General features: G+C 46.4%; 1 protein-coding gene across 3 annotated transcripts; it reads right to left on the bottom strand.

The window, feature by feature from the left end:
- Positions 1–522: 522 nt before the first annotated feature.
- LOC125441221 (probetacellulin-like) lies at positions 523–12,598 on the bottom strand. 3 transcript variants are annotated; one of them, XM_048511648.1, is made up of 6 exons: positions 12,553–12,598; positions 9,454–9,552; positions 6,156–6,273; positions 4,633–4,779; positions 2,419–2,523; positions 523–759 (listed from the first exon to the last, which is right to left on the bottom strand). In XM_048511648.1, exons 2-5 carry the CDS (start codon positions 9,512–9,514, stop codon positions 2,421–2,423), a joined length of 429 nt encoding a protein of 142 aa, XP_048367605.1. In that variant the 5' UTR covers positions 9,515–9,552; positions 12,553–12,598; the 3' UTR covers positions 523–759; positions 2,419–2,420. The 3 variants fall into 3 exon arrangements, with proteins under 3 accessions (XP_048367605.1, XP_048367606.1, XP_048367607.1); XM_048511649.1 differs by having other exon boundaries at positions 12,480–12,580; XM_048511650.1 differs by lacking the exon at positions 2,419–2,523.
- Positions 12,599–14,439: the final 1,841 nt, after the last annotated feature.

Raw genomic sequence — 14,439 nt, forward strand, 5'->3', positions numbered from 1 at the left:
CCTTACGGGCAGAGAGGAAGAGGCAGGAGGTGCCCGGAAGACAACTCCTTGAAATGCTTTTTCAGGAGTCCCAAATAGCTCAGGTTGTCACACCTGGAGGTTTAAGGGTGGAGCCTGAGGAAAGCAGGGTCTGGGCAGGGTGGAGCCTGAAGGGGGCGGGGTCTGGAGAGAGGAGGATCCACCTTCCAAAGTGGCCCTTTTCTCCAGGTGAACTGATCTCTGTCACTGGAAGCCCAGGAGCTCTCAAGGCACCTCCTGGAGATTGGCTGCAGGGGTTTTAGGTATGGGGAGAGAGGACTGGTTGCTAACCTTCCCCCCCCCCCCCCCGAGGTACACTGCCGATTCAGAACGGTGGTCTATCCAACAAACGTCTGTGTCTCCGCCCGCCCCCGCCCCCTATCAGCAGGAACTCTATTGCACATTTTCATTGGTGAAAAGGTTTTGCTGGGCTCCAAAGTGCTCCTGAAATCCAATGAGTTTACTGACAGGGTTTGCAATAGTGTACTGTTGTTTTTATTTATTTATTTTTCTTAGAAGAACTGACACATACACACACGCGCACCACGTCATGTGAAACTAATTTTGAAAGAATGTTTGCTGCACCTCTTAAAAGGCTGCCCTTCAAGAAACAAAATGGCTCTTAGCAACCTTCTTCCTTGGGATTCTAGATAGTGCCCATTGCAATCTCAAAGTCTTGGATGGCACTTTTTCTTTATAGCAGCGCCAGGCCTTGATGGGTGTCTTCCCACATGTGTCCAGCTGCAGGTGCAAACAAAAAAGGGAACAGGATCAGTCACATCCCAGAAAGCCCATCAAAACAGATCTCAGCCTGGAACAGGCAGGTAGAAATAGCATGGCCCTTTTTGCACAAACATTTAAGAAAGTTTTGAGTCAGGAAATAAAATGTTTCCTCCCTGGAGTTTTAGTTTTATTTCCAGCCTCAAAATGTTTTAAATGAATCCCCTTTTAATACGATACTCTGGCCGAAAACATGTAGGGTGGTGAGAACCACAAAGGATTGCGAAGAGCTCCAAGCGGACCTTGATAAATTAGGTGAGTGGGCTCAGAAATGGCAAATGCAGTTCAATGTAGCAAAATGTAAAGTGATGCACATAGGGGCAAAAAATCCAAACTTCACATACACGCTACAGGGGTCAGTGCTATCAGTCACAGACCAGGAAAGGGATTTAGGCGTCTTAGTTGATAGTTCCATGGGAATGTCAACTCAATGCATGGCAGCTGTAAAAAAGGCATACTCTGTGCTGGGGATCATTAGAAAAGGAATTGATAATAAAACTGCAAAGATTGTAATGCCCTTATATAAAGCAGTGGTGCGACCGCACTTGGAGTCCTGTGTCCAGTTCTGGTCGCCGCATCTCAAAAAGGATATTGAGGAGATAGAAAAAGTGCAGAGAAGGGCAACGAGGATGATTGAGGGACTGGAGCACCTTCCCTATGAGGAGAGGCTGCAGCGTTTGGGACTCTAGTTTGGAGAGGAGGCAGCTGAGGGGGGATATGATTGAAGTCTATAAAATTATGCATGGGGTAGAAAATGTTGACAGAGAGAAATTTTTCTCTCTTTCTCACAATACTAGAACCAGGGGGCATCCATTGAAAATGCTGGGGGGAAGAATTAGAACTAATAAAAGGAAACACTTCTTCACGCAACGTGTGATTGGTGTTTGGAATATGCTGCCACTGGAGGTGGTGATGGCTACTAACCTGGATAGCTTTAAAAGGGGCTTGGACAGATTTATGGAGGAGAAGTCGATTTATGGCTACCAATCTTGATCCTCCTTGATCTGAGATTGCAAATGCCTTAACAGACCAGGTGATCGGGAGCAACAGCCGCAGAAGTCCATTGCGTTCACATCCTACATGTGAGCTCCCAAAGGCACTTGGTGGACCACTGCGAGTAGCAGAGAGCTGGACTAGATGGACTTTGGTCTGATCCAGCTGACTTGTTCTTATGTTCTTATTTTGAAAACGTCTTCAGTTGCAGTGTGATACATTGACTATGTTCCCACGCTTCTCTACTTCCCTGAACTTTCTCCTCAGTGCGATTTTCTGAGCTCACTCTGTTCCCCTTCGCCTGTTTGTTTGGCAGCATTTCTCTGTTTGTTCTTTTATTTCTGGGGCCCCCAATCATTGAGCATTGAGTACAGGAGGAGTGTAGAATGCAGCACAAGGCTGTGAATCATCGAGGCATCATTTGAACACAGAACTCAAAAAGGGGGAAAAAAGGAAAAATCATGTAATGGCCAGGAATCATTTTGAAGGGGTGAGTGCAGACATACATCATTGTAAGGGGGAGGGCTGAATTTTTTAAATAAACGTTTTAGGGGATTTGAGAAGAAAGGGTCAGAGAGAGCCCTACAATTTTATTCCTAGCCTGAAGAATTCTTGCAGCTCCCTTACCTTTATGAAATATTTGTCTCCATAACATCCTCAGCTTTAATAGGAAGTCGCTTATCAGACATTCCCATTTCACCCTCCTCCTGCCAATACCTCTTTCGACAGTAACTTGAAAAGCAAATGGCAAAATTAGTCTATCATGCAGTGAACATTTAGATTATACAACCATCTGATCAATGTGTATAGCATTCTAGTAACTCGAGAAAATATTTTCAAGCTCATCACTGGTAAGAAGACCTGTGCTTTCTCCTGCTGAAATTAATATAAATTACCTGCCGGGCTTTTTGGTGCATGAGATTAAAAAAAACTTTAAGCCACAACACTCGAGCACCCATGAACAAATTATAGATCTTCATGTGGCATAAAACTAGATAACAAATAAAGCTACAAGACTATTTTTAAAAATAAAGGCTCATTCCGCAAATGCAGAATAATGCACTTTCAAACTGCTTTCAGTGCTCTTTGAAGCTGCGTGGAATAACAAAATCTACTTGCAAACCGTTGTGAAAGTGGTTTGAAAACGCATTATTTTGCGTGTGCGGAAGGGGCCTTAGCCACATGACTGTATGTTGATTTAGAAATTATTTCTAGACTATTGTCTATTTTGTGTCTTGCCGTCCAAAGATCTATTCCAAAACAGCAGCTGTGGAATGATCAATACCTTGCAAGCCACTCTTGGCACTTTCGCAGATGCAGAATAAGGCACTTTCAATCCACTTCCAATGCACTTTGCAGCTGGATTTTACTGTGCGAAATAGCAAAATCCACTCGCAAACAATTGTGAAAGTGGATTGAAAGTGCCTTATTCTGCATGTGTGGAAGTGCCCTCTGAGCACAGACAGATATATATTCGCAATGCGCAAGAGCAAGGGTCAGTTTAGAAAGTTTGTAATGCCCCCTTTGCCCCTAACTCGAGAGATACAAATTAATAATTTAATTATTGAATTTGTGTACTGCTTCTCTGGCACAAAATGATAGTGATCCATAACAGAAAAACAATTGTCAGCATAACTCTCTCAAGTATACAAACAACCTGCTAAAGAATAGTTCTACTTACAGGGTGGAAAGATTTTCAATGTGGCAAAGAACACATATTGCTGGCAATAACCTAAAGCTGCGTACAAAACTTGCTGGGTTGTTGTGACTCAGGTGGGCTGTGGTATAGTGGTTAAGAGTATGATGGACTCTCATCTGGAGAACTGGGTTTGATTCCCCACTCCTCATCAGTGCAGACTCTTATCTGGTGAACTGGATTTGTTTTCCTGCTCCTCCCCATGAAGTCTGCTGGGTGACCTTGGGCAGTCACAGTTCTCTCAGAACTTGAGGGCAGAAGAGACCCCCAAAAGCAAGGGCCAGGGAACCATGGGGGCGCACAGGCGCTCTCCGCTGGCAGAAGGAGCCCCGGGGAACCCGGCAAGGGGCGCGCCTCCTCCGGCCTTCCCAGGTGCCACCTGACCTGGGTACATTTGGGGGTTGCTGGCGGACATCCCCCCCCCCCCCCAGCTTTCTCGTCAGTTCTCATCTTTGTGTCTGTTGCGGGGAGAGGAAAGGAAGGCATTTGTAAGCCGCTTCGAGACTCCTTACAGGAGAGAAAAGTGGGATTTAAATCCAAACTCTTCTTCCAAACCTAGCCAAGGTAGATTGCATCATGGCCTGCAGAAAGATGTGATGAGAGACACAGAGAGAGAGAGGAAGGAAGGAAGGAAGGAAGGAAGGAAGGAAGGAAGGAAGGAAGGAAGGAAGGAAGGAAGGAAGGAAGGAAGGGAGGGAGGGAGGGAGGGAGGGAGGGAGGGAGGGAGGGAGGGAGGTATATTAGGCTTTGTGGTGGGTTTATTATTGGGTTTATTATTGTTCTTCGTTTGTTACTTGGCTTGGGGCCCACTTTGGCTTTAAAGCGTGGGTGGACTGTAAATATTTTAAGACAGAATGAAAAGAAGAAAAGCTGACAGAAAGCAAGAGGAGCAGGAAAGAAGCAAAAGGGGCAAATCAAGACTCTTTAGCGTTAAAGTGAAAACATACGAATGCAAAAAAATTACAAGTAGTTGTGATCAAGGTGGGTCGTGGTTCTGGAATGGAAAACTCGCCAACAGTCACAACCAACATGTCCGTTTTGTTTGCAAAAAAAGAAGGAGCAGTGTCCCAATAAAGCTTCCCAGTCCTGCAGGAGGCCAGAAAGGCTTCTGAGAGCTGCCTGTACTTTTTCACAGGCATACTTACGATCTGCAAGTGCATAGGCTTGCAGCCAGGATGGCGAGCATCACCAATACCACAATCAAAGTAATGAGCAGCATTTGGCTTTGATCTCCTCTCAGATACAGCAGATCCCGCCTCTCGCATCTTGAGCCAGTGAAACCTGCATCACACCTGTAAAAGGAGGGCAGCAGAAGTTAGCAGGAAACCGGGAATAAATCTCCCGAGATGCTTATCTATAAGCCTGCCATTAATAAAGATCTGCTTCAGAGGCCCAGCTGCATATGCCTTGCCTTCTGAAGTAAGGTACGTGAGTGACTAGAGCAAGGGCCTTTCCTGTCATGGCCAGCATGGAGAAACAGCGTGGTTTAATGGTCAGAGTGTCAGACTAGGAAGGAGAAGGAGGAGGAGGAGGAGTTGGATTTATATCCCCCCTTTCTCTCCTGTAAGAAGACTCAAAGGGGCTTACAAATTCCTTTCTCTTCCCCCCTCACAACAAACACCCTGTGAGGTAGGTGGGGCTGAGAGAGCTCAGAAGAACTGTGACTAGCCCAAGGTCACCCAGCTGGCATGTGTCAGAGTATACAGGCTAATCTGAATTCCCCAGATAAGCCTCCACAGCTCAGGCAGCAGAGTAGGGAATCAAACCCGATTCCTCCAGATTAGAGTACACCTACTCTTAACCACTATGCCACTGCTGCTCCCAGGAGCTGGGAGACCCAAGGGCGATTGGCCATGCTGGCAGGGGCTGATGGGAATTGTAGTCCATGAACATCTGGAGCAACATAGATTGGCCACCCCTGTATTAAGGCTTGTATGTTCCAAGAGCTATTTTTGAAAAAATGACTGTAAGCAGTAATTAAGAGAGCCAGCGTGGTGTGGTTAAGGGTTGATTCCGCACTTGCGTTATCGACCTAAGTTCGAGCTGCGTTCGACCTAAGTGCTCTGCACAACCACTGGGATCGATGTGGTTTTGTACCAGCTTCGCCCCGTGTAACGGTCAAATTTCCGACTCCAGTTGGGAACTACTACTTTTTCAGGGAACCACGCTCGAACTCAGCTCGATTCCAGTAAAGTGCGGAATCTCTGGTGCCAGGAGTCCCCCATTCAGGCAAGCACAGCTGAATGTTTTGGGCATGCATACAACTGGCCAATCAAAAAAATGCCACCCGCTGGGCCCCAATCCTCTGCCCTTCTCAACACCTCCAGCGTGAAAGTCAGTGGTATTGTTGTTAAGAGCGGTGGACTCTAACCTGGAAAATGGGGTTCGATTCCCTTTTACACTGAAATCAGCTTGGGGGTGAGACCCAGCCTTGAAACAGATTCATGTGTAAAGTTTTGGCACGAGTCACTGTCAAACTTTCCAAAACATTTAACGCTCCAGAATGAACTCTAGAATGAAAGAGAGTGTCCAAGGAACCACAGACTCCACAAACATAAGCGCTGGGAACCAATTATTTCCAGAAATTTTGTCCTGCCATGACTGAGTCCTGGGGAAAAGACACCCTTTCCCTTTTCTAGTTTTTTTGTACTTTTGAACCCCTACGTACTGGCAGGAAGGTTTTTTCAGGCCTTCAATATAACGACATTGGCCCCTCACACAATAATATTTGTACTCCTTAGGACATGGAAGAAAATGTCTCCTCTGCCTCAGTCGGGCAGGAACACCTAGAAACAAAAGATGGGAAAACTCATGATGCTGTTCCACAAAGGGGACCAAAACGCAACCAGATGAATTTTGCTAGCTCTAAGCTGCTAAAAAAATTATTAAAAAAGAGAGAGAACAATTTGTTACGGTATGTTTCTGAGAAGTTACTTTATGATGACCGGGTTTCTTATCTGTTTGCATTACGGCTTCGGGTAAATGGATATGTAATTCAAATTCTACAAGTAAATAAAATTTCTTAGAAGAATGAGTTGGATTTCAGCTGCTCTTCGAAGCTCTTCGAAGCACAGGGCAATTATACACACACACACGTTCCATACGTACATATGTATAAATTATCTGTGCTTCAAAGAGCAGCTTAAATCCAGACATACGACAACCCCAGCAAGGGGCTTTCAAGAAAAGTGAGAAGCAGGGGTGGTTTGCCATTCACATCCTCTGCGGAGCCTTCCTTGGTGGTCTTCCTTTCAGGTACTGACTAGAGTTGGCGGTTCGCCCCCCCCCCCCCCCCCGAACGGCAATTCGGGCCGAGATCAGCCAGTTTGGAGGACGTAAGAGGTCCAAGGGGCTGAGCCCGCCCCCTCCGCACTAGGCACGATCCAAATCGGGCCCTTCCCCCCAGCGGCGGCTTCTCCGAGTCAGCCGGGGCAAATACCTTCCAGCCCAGCCGGCAAAAGGGCAGCTGGCACCGAGCAGCCTCCACGCCAGCCGCTTGCCTTCCAGTTGGAAGGATTGGTGGCAGCCGGGGCTTGGTGGGGGGTGGGGTGAAGGGAACAGAGAAGCCACCACCACCCACCCACACCGGCAGCGGCGCCAAACTGCAGTGCCTGCTACCTCCTACCCCCACAGCTTCCTTCCATCTGGAAGGATCGCAGAGCATGGGGGGCGGGGGGAGGAAAAAAGAAGCCGATTCCTCCCACCCGCCACCCCGGCAGTGCCCCACCCCTCATTCTTTGCTAAGGAGATGGGGGCTACCCTTTTGAGGGACCATAACTTTGGACCCCCTGAACCAAACTGCACCAAACTTGGGGAGTGCCATCATGACAGTCTCCTGATGATGCCCTGAAATTTTGGTGCTGATACGTCCAAAAATGCACCCCCTGCAGGAACATCCCAGAAATTTGCCCAAGAATCTTTATTCTGCATTGAATTTTCTGCATTGCTGTCAATGGGGGTTGCAGGTGGGGGGGGGCACATTTCTGAAGGCACAGTCTCAAAACTTTTGCCCTAATGATACCCCCCAGGTTTGGTGCAGTTTGGTTGCACAAAGTTATGGACCCTCAAAACTGCAGCCCCCATCTCCTATTAGCTCCCATTGGAAACAATGGGGGATGGGGGCACCCCCTTTGGGAATCCATAACTTTGGATTCCCTGAACCAAACTTCACCAAACTTGGGGGGGGGGGCGGGCAGCATAAGGACAGTCTCCTGATAATATGCTGAAATTTTGGTGCTGCTAGCCTAAAAATTGCGCCCCCTGCAGACAAAAAATGGAAAATCACTAAAAATATCCAAAAACGAACCCTGCATTTTGATGCCCCCCACAAGGTGGTGCCCTGGGCAGCTGCCCACCTTGCCCAATGGGCATTACGCCCCTCACTCCAAAAGAACAAGTACAAAAAAACCGGGGGGAAAGCCCCCAGCAACAAAAGAAAAGCCCTCCCATGGAGAAAACCTTCCCTCTTCCCTCCTGAGTCTCTCTCTCCTCTTCCCTCCCATGGTGCCGAAACAATCATACATCCCATGCTCTGTGGCACCGCAGTGGTGCAGAAACCTGTTTAAAAAGCATGGATCCTCATGGATCCCAATGATTTTTTCACTTGGTCACCCCAAAATCACCACCACATCATGGCACAAGTCCTTAGACACATGTCTGCACCAAGCAATCACACATCCCACGCTTCATGGCCCAACAGTGCCCCAAAAACAGGGTCAAAAAGCATGGATCCTCACAGATCCTAATGATTTTTTCACTTGGTCACCCCAAAATCACCACCACATCATGGCACAAGTCCTTAGACACATGTCACTCTGCACAAAGCGATCACACATCCCATGCTTCATGGCCCAACAGTGGCCCAAAAACATGGTCAAAAAGCATGGATCCTCACGTCGTGTGGGAAACTTCCATGGCAGAGTGAGGATTTGAATCTATGCCTTATAGATCCTAATCCAACACTCTTAACCACTGCATTACGCTGTAAGGTGTCAGGGTGATCATCAGTCAAAACCAGTGAAGCAACCTGTTAGTGAATCACTCACACTCTTAGAAGCATGATGCAACATTTGTCAGAGCATATGTCTGATCTACAAAATCTAACTGACAGGTGTCATATGACCACCTCTGTATGACAGCCTCTTTCTGGAGCTAATTGGAAAGGTTTTCTGATTGGTGGATGAAATGCATATAATGCAGCAGTGTGCTATGTACTGTGAGACTCTTGTCTTCTGGCTGTCTGGCGAAGCACTTTGACAGAGAGAGCAACATTGCTGTGAACTCAATAAAGAAGGACCGCTTCTGGGAAGCTGATATAGCTGTGTGCGTCTCAGTTCCTGCTGTGTGTTCCAGTGTGAGTGTTGCACAAACTCTGCTATCTGGGGTGTGAACCCCGCTTCAGTACTGCACCCCTTAACAACATTCAGTTCTAATTCTCAGCTTCTTGAAAAATTGATTTCATTGTAACACTTCACGATTATGTTTTCCAGTTAGCAAATTAAATCAGCGGATGGTCAAAAGGTCTTTGTTGTTCTAATCAAGGCAAAAGCATTTAAAGCAGGGATGTCCAGTGCTGGCTCTCCAGATATTCATGGACTCCGATTCCTATCAGCCCCTGCCAGGGGGGCTGGTGGGAATTGAAGTGCAGGAATATCTGGAGGGCCAGAGTTGGCAGGAGTTGTTGGGGAAAATAGTCTGAACATCTGGAGGGCCAGAGCTGGACAGCTACCTGATTTAAAGCAGTCCTGTTTTATATGCCAATAAAGGCTTGTGTGTGTACCTGATTTAAAGCACTATTTAGACCGACATTTGACATATCAAGTAACCAGGTTTGTTTTTTCCGTCAAATCCTCATGACTTTAATAGGCAAGATCTCTCCTTCTCCACAGCACACTTATTAAAAAATTGTTCTCTTCCATAGCTCAAAACAGTCTGTGTGATCTTTAAAGTAAATATTCATACATTACCTAGGCAGTTTCCTCTTAAGATGCTGTAGAATAATCCCTTGGCTTCATACTCAGTTGCCATATTCCTATCGGCAGCCACTCAGACAAAAACCACAAAGTCTTCATTTGTAAGGTGAGGAAGGGGACAGAGGGAAAGTATTACACCAATATATCTTAAAGAAGCTATCCGCTCATATTTCCATAATGTTTGCTCTGCAAAGGTTTTCATTCTGGAAATAAGGACAGCTTTCCTTTAGCCTTTTAAATATGCTCCATCTTTCACCACCTTATGTTCAACTACAATGAAAGGGAAATACCATGACTATGGCCCTTTCCCCACTCACCGTTTGCTGCACGCTAATCTCGCCGAGTAGCGCGGGGTCCACCTGCACTCCCCACTACAGGGGCGGCAACAACACAGCCGCCCCGACTCTGCTGCTCTTGCGCCCCCTCAGCGCGGGTCATTCTGGCGCTGCTCAAAACGGCGCCTTTTGATGACCCCGTGCGGAGCGCGAGGCAGTGGTGAAGCCCGGGAACACGACCCTCACGCTAAAAAGGTCCTGGACCAGACGAAACCAACGTCATTTTAAAAGTGGGGAAACGGCCTATATTGGCTAAAAAAACTAACCTAAGGGGTGGATACAGCAACACAGAGGTGTACGGGGCCCAAACAGCGCCCAGAGTTGGGCCTCCCACAGCCCCTCCCCCGGGCCTCCCCTTACTCATTTACTCCTTTATTTACAACTTACTCATTTGTCAGTTAACATCAACTATATTCTGGCTTGGCCAATCTCTTTTTGATTATTTAAACAATAAAACTTAACAGGCACATTTGTCAGTTAACAAATCATTAATCATATTTTGGCTTAGACATATTTTGGCTTGGGCTAGCCAAACTCCGGTAGGTTTGGTCTCGGAAATCCTTCAGCCCAATACCTAAGAGTTAGAGAAGGATGTTAATACAAAAAAAGTATCAAACCACAAATTAGATTATTACTCATTTGTAGCTCAATTATAATGCTCTCAAAGAGGTTTGAACTAATAGTTTCTGACTTTTGCTCTTCCTGTAAAATGAAATAGTCAGAATTGTATCAACTTGACTACATTTCAAAACAGCTTACCTTTAAGAGAAAACTGGAATTTACTCATTACACCTGTACTTAGGGTGACAGAACTTTCCATTATTCATTTTCCGTTAAAGACAATACACAAGACATGAGAAAAAGCAGTCAGCTGTAGTCTCGGTATTTATTTTTGATTTAAAGGCCTCATATATCTTTACATTTTAAAAGGCTTCTTGTTCTTTATATTTTGAAATATTTGAAGGAACAGAAGTCAGAAACTATTAGAAAAGAGAATTATAATTGAGCTACAAGTGAGTAATAATCTAATTTGTGGTTTGATATTGTTAGAAACACGGGTTCAAACAATATGATCTGGATATCGTGCATAATGATTTAAAAATACATTTTTTGTATTAGCTTGCTTCTCTAACTCTTAGGAATTGGGCTGAAGGATTTCCGAGACCAAACCTACCAGAGTTTGGTTAGCCCAAGCCAAAATATGTCTAAGCCAAAATATGATTAATAATTTGTGCCTATTGTTAAGTTTTATTGTTTAAATAATCAAAAAAATATTATCCAAGCCAGAGTATGGTTGATGTTGACTGATAAATGAGTAAGTTGTAATGATTTTTTGTTTAACCAACTTAAAAAGATGTCTGTGCATTGCAAACTTTGTAGTCACTTGTAAGTTTGAATTATTTATTTTGGTGAACAATACATTTTTTGTATGTACATTATATTTAGTGGTGGGATTCAGCAGGTTCGCACGACTTCGGCAGAACCGGTTGTTAAAATGGTGCTTGTAAACAACCAGTTGTTAAATTAATTGGATCCCACCACCGGAAGCGGTTGTTAAATTATTTGAATCTCACCACTGATTATATTATAAAGATTTTTAAAATAATCATTGTCTTGGGACAAGTGAATTAGCCTTTTTGGGTGTAAAAGTGGATTGACTGTGCTTATATAGTGCACCCACCCCATAATAATACTTTGAATTTTGTGATTGGCACCACCTCCTGTGGCAGCCATTTGGTGACTGTGCCCATGTTCCTGTGTCAGAGTTCCAAAGGGGCCCACAAGCTCAGAAAGGCCAGGGACCCCTGGCTACAGGCGATGGAGTGATCTTTGCCTTTTAAAAGCTTACACCTTGGAAATGTTGGTCTCTAAGATGCTCTGGGACTCCAATCCAACTGTCCTACTTTGGATGGAGCCATACATGCGCCAGTGGATCTACTGTTATGCTTTCAATTACTGTTATGCCTGGACTATTCTTTACTATTACGCTGCTTCATTGCTATCATGTCATTCTTTACTATTATGCTGGAACTATGTTGGAACTACGTTGTTGGTATCTTAAGGTGCTGCTGAACTCCAGTCCAGCTACACAATGCATGCATCCACGGGACTGGAAAAGGAACTGTTCTTTAATATTAGGTTTTCATGACTATGATGCTGTTGTGGACTATGATGCTGGAACTCTTCTTTACTGTGATGCTGCCCCATTAGTATTATGCTGTCTCAAAGCACCATTCCCTTCACTGCATCGTTGACATGACAGCTGATCTTTCAACTAACTAGAAAATGAATTGTGGAAGGCTTTCACGGCCGGATTCAACTGGTTGTGGTGGGTTTTCCGGGCTGTGTGGCCGTGGTCTGGTAGATCTTGTTCCTAATGTTTCGCCTGCACCTGTGGCTGTCATCTTCAGAGGGGTGTCACAGAGGGAGGTCTGTTACACGGTATAACGTTAGGAACAAGATCTACCAGCCCACGGCCACACAGCCCGGAAAACCCACCACAACCAACTAACTAGAAAAATCTTTACACGTTTCCCTTTGGTGGTCATAACAAAGAGTTTTCTGCCGCGAGACGAGGAGTCAGTTCTACGCCCTCGTTTGGAAGATCCTTTGGGCAACTAGAAGCCTCTTCCGGAATTAAGGCACACCATGCATTATTCCCCGGGTATTGCTTTCCCCACAAACCCAATGAATCTGGGCTGTTTCCCACAGTTGACGGGGATCTTCCCTGCGGGCGACCGCCGTCGCCGTTACCGACCTCGCAGCCCAGAACCGACGGCGAGGACGGTAACGGTCAATATCACCGGACCGGAAGTGGTCTGCCCAAGAACGAAGCCGCTTCCGGCCCTAGCTGCCCACAGTGGGGCGGAGAAGGGAAGTGAATGGAGGTGGCCGAGAGGGGTTCCACTCAGCTTGGCGGCACCGTCCATTCTGTCCGACTTGTTTCTCCCACCAGCAGGCAATGGAAAAGGAAGGAAGGAAGAAAGGAGGGAGGGAGGGAGGGAGGGAAGGAGGGAGGGAGGGAGGGAGGGAGAGAGGCGGGCGGAGGCGGAGCTCTCCCACCACCATAGCATCCGGGGGGCAAGGGGGCTTTGGGAACAGAAGGGCTTCTCTTTCCGGCAAGGGTGCCAGCTTCTTCCCGGTTTGGCTCCTGTGCTGTCAACGCCGCTTTGGTACGCAGAAATGCTCTGGCTGATTTCTGATCCTAACGTGATTGGCACCGCAGCAGGCAAGACAGGTGTGTGTGTGTGTGTCAGTTGCATAGCAGCCCTGTTTTGGGAGGGCTCCTCTTTCTATCAACCACTCTCGTTTCCCTGCTTTGGTGCTGAGGAGGCTCCTGTGCCTTGGAAAGCTACCTGAATTCAGGTAGGAATTCAGCAGGACCATTTCTGCTCGTGTCACCTCTTGGATTTCTGCAGCTGTTCAAGGGAGGAGCGCCTCACCAGGAAAAGCTCCCACCTGGACGCTGGCGTGGCATCCCTGGAGACCAACGGGGGCATTGCCCCCTGCTAGAAAATCCCGACTGCTTCAGCCCTGCTCCCTCCACCCTTCCTTTATGCCTCTGCGGATGCTTCTCCTCCCTCCATCACCCACAAGCTGCCAAGTCTGACTTCTCTTGAGAAATGCCACAATTCCTTGAATCTGATAACGGAAAAATCAAGTGGAGGCGAGGAAGAACATAGATGGACCCAAATGCAGAGCAATTCGATCAACGGATGTTACCTAATCTAAAAGTCAAATTTTCTGGCCAAACTGAAGTTCATTTGGACTCCTGCAAGGACACTTTCCTTTCCTTCCCTGCGAGAATGTTGGTTGCAAAAGGGATGAGTAAAAATAAAGATGCTCCTCTTTGCAGGGGCCGCTGGATTGAAGTCTTTCCTGCCAAATAAATGTCTTGCGCCCCAGGTTTGACATCCTGCATGGGTACAGAGGCTAAGATGGTTTCATTTGGGTAGGCAGGGGAAAAGGTAGGTTGAGGCGGCAAGGCTGGGTCGTATTCCCTGTGCTTTCTTGCCTTGCATAATTCCAACATTTTAAATCTAACTTACGTCAGTCTGTGAATTTCCAGTGCATTAAGTCCTTGGGTTTGCAAACTGGTACTTTCCTTCCGGCTGGATTTGTATGTTCTCTCTGGTTCTGGGTGTGAATATCTTCTTGAGCCTTTTCCTTTTTTCTTTCCTGGTTGAAGTGAATTTTCATTCCTGATAGTCTCAGCCTCGCTTCAGTTTGGTCTTCTGGGGGAAAGTTACTAGAGAAGAATGGACTCCCAGGCAGTGGTGGGATTCAAATAATTTGACAACCGGTTCCGGTGGTGGGATTCAAATAATTTAACAACTGGTTGTTTACAAGCACCATTTTAACAACCGGTTCTGCTGAAGTGGTGCGAACCGGCTGAATCCCACCACTGCTCCCAGGCCCTCCTACCCAAGTTCTCAGGAAGGATTTGGTCTGGTCATGCCTGCAACTGGAGTATTGTGATCCGAGGTGCTTGGATTTGTGAGCTTAAAATAAGATGGCTTACAGTCAGATTTCACCATGTCCAAACCAGCTCCTTGAACTCACTCTTCAAGTGGGCTCTATGCTCGTCTAAGGATCAGTCTTTAGGGCAGTGTTTCCCAGCCTTTTCAACATCGTGGTGCCCTTG

This window comes from Sphaerodactylus townsendi, linkage group LG11 (genome assembly GCF_021028975.2).
Source record: "Sphaerodactylus townsendi isolate TG3544 linkage group LG11, MPM_Stown_v2.3, whole genome shotgun sequence".
NCBI classification, from domain to species: Eukaryota; Metazoa; Chordata; class Lepidosauria; order Squamata; family Sphaerodactylidae; genus Sphaerodactylus; species Sphaerodactylus townsendi.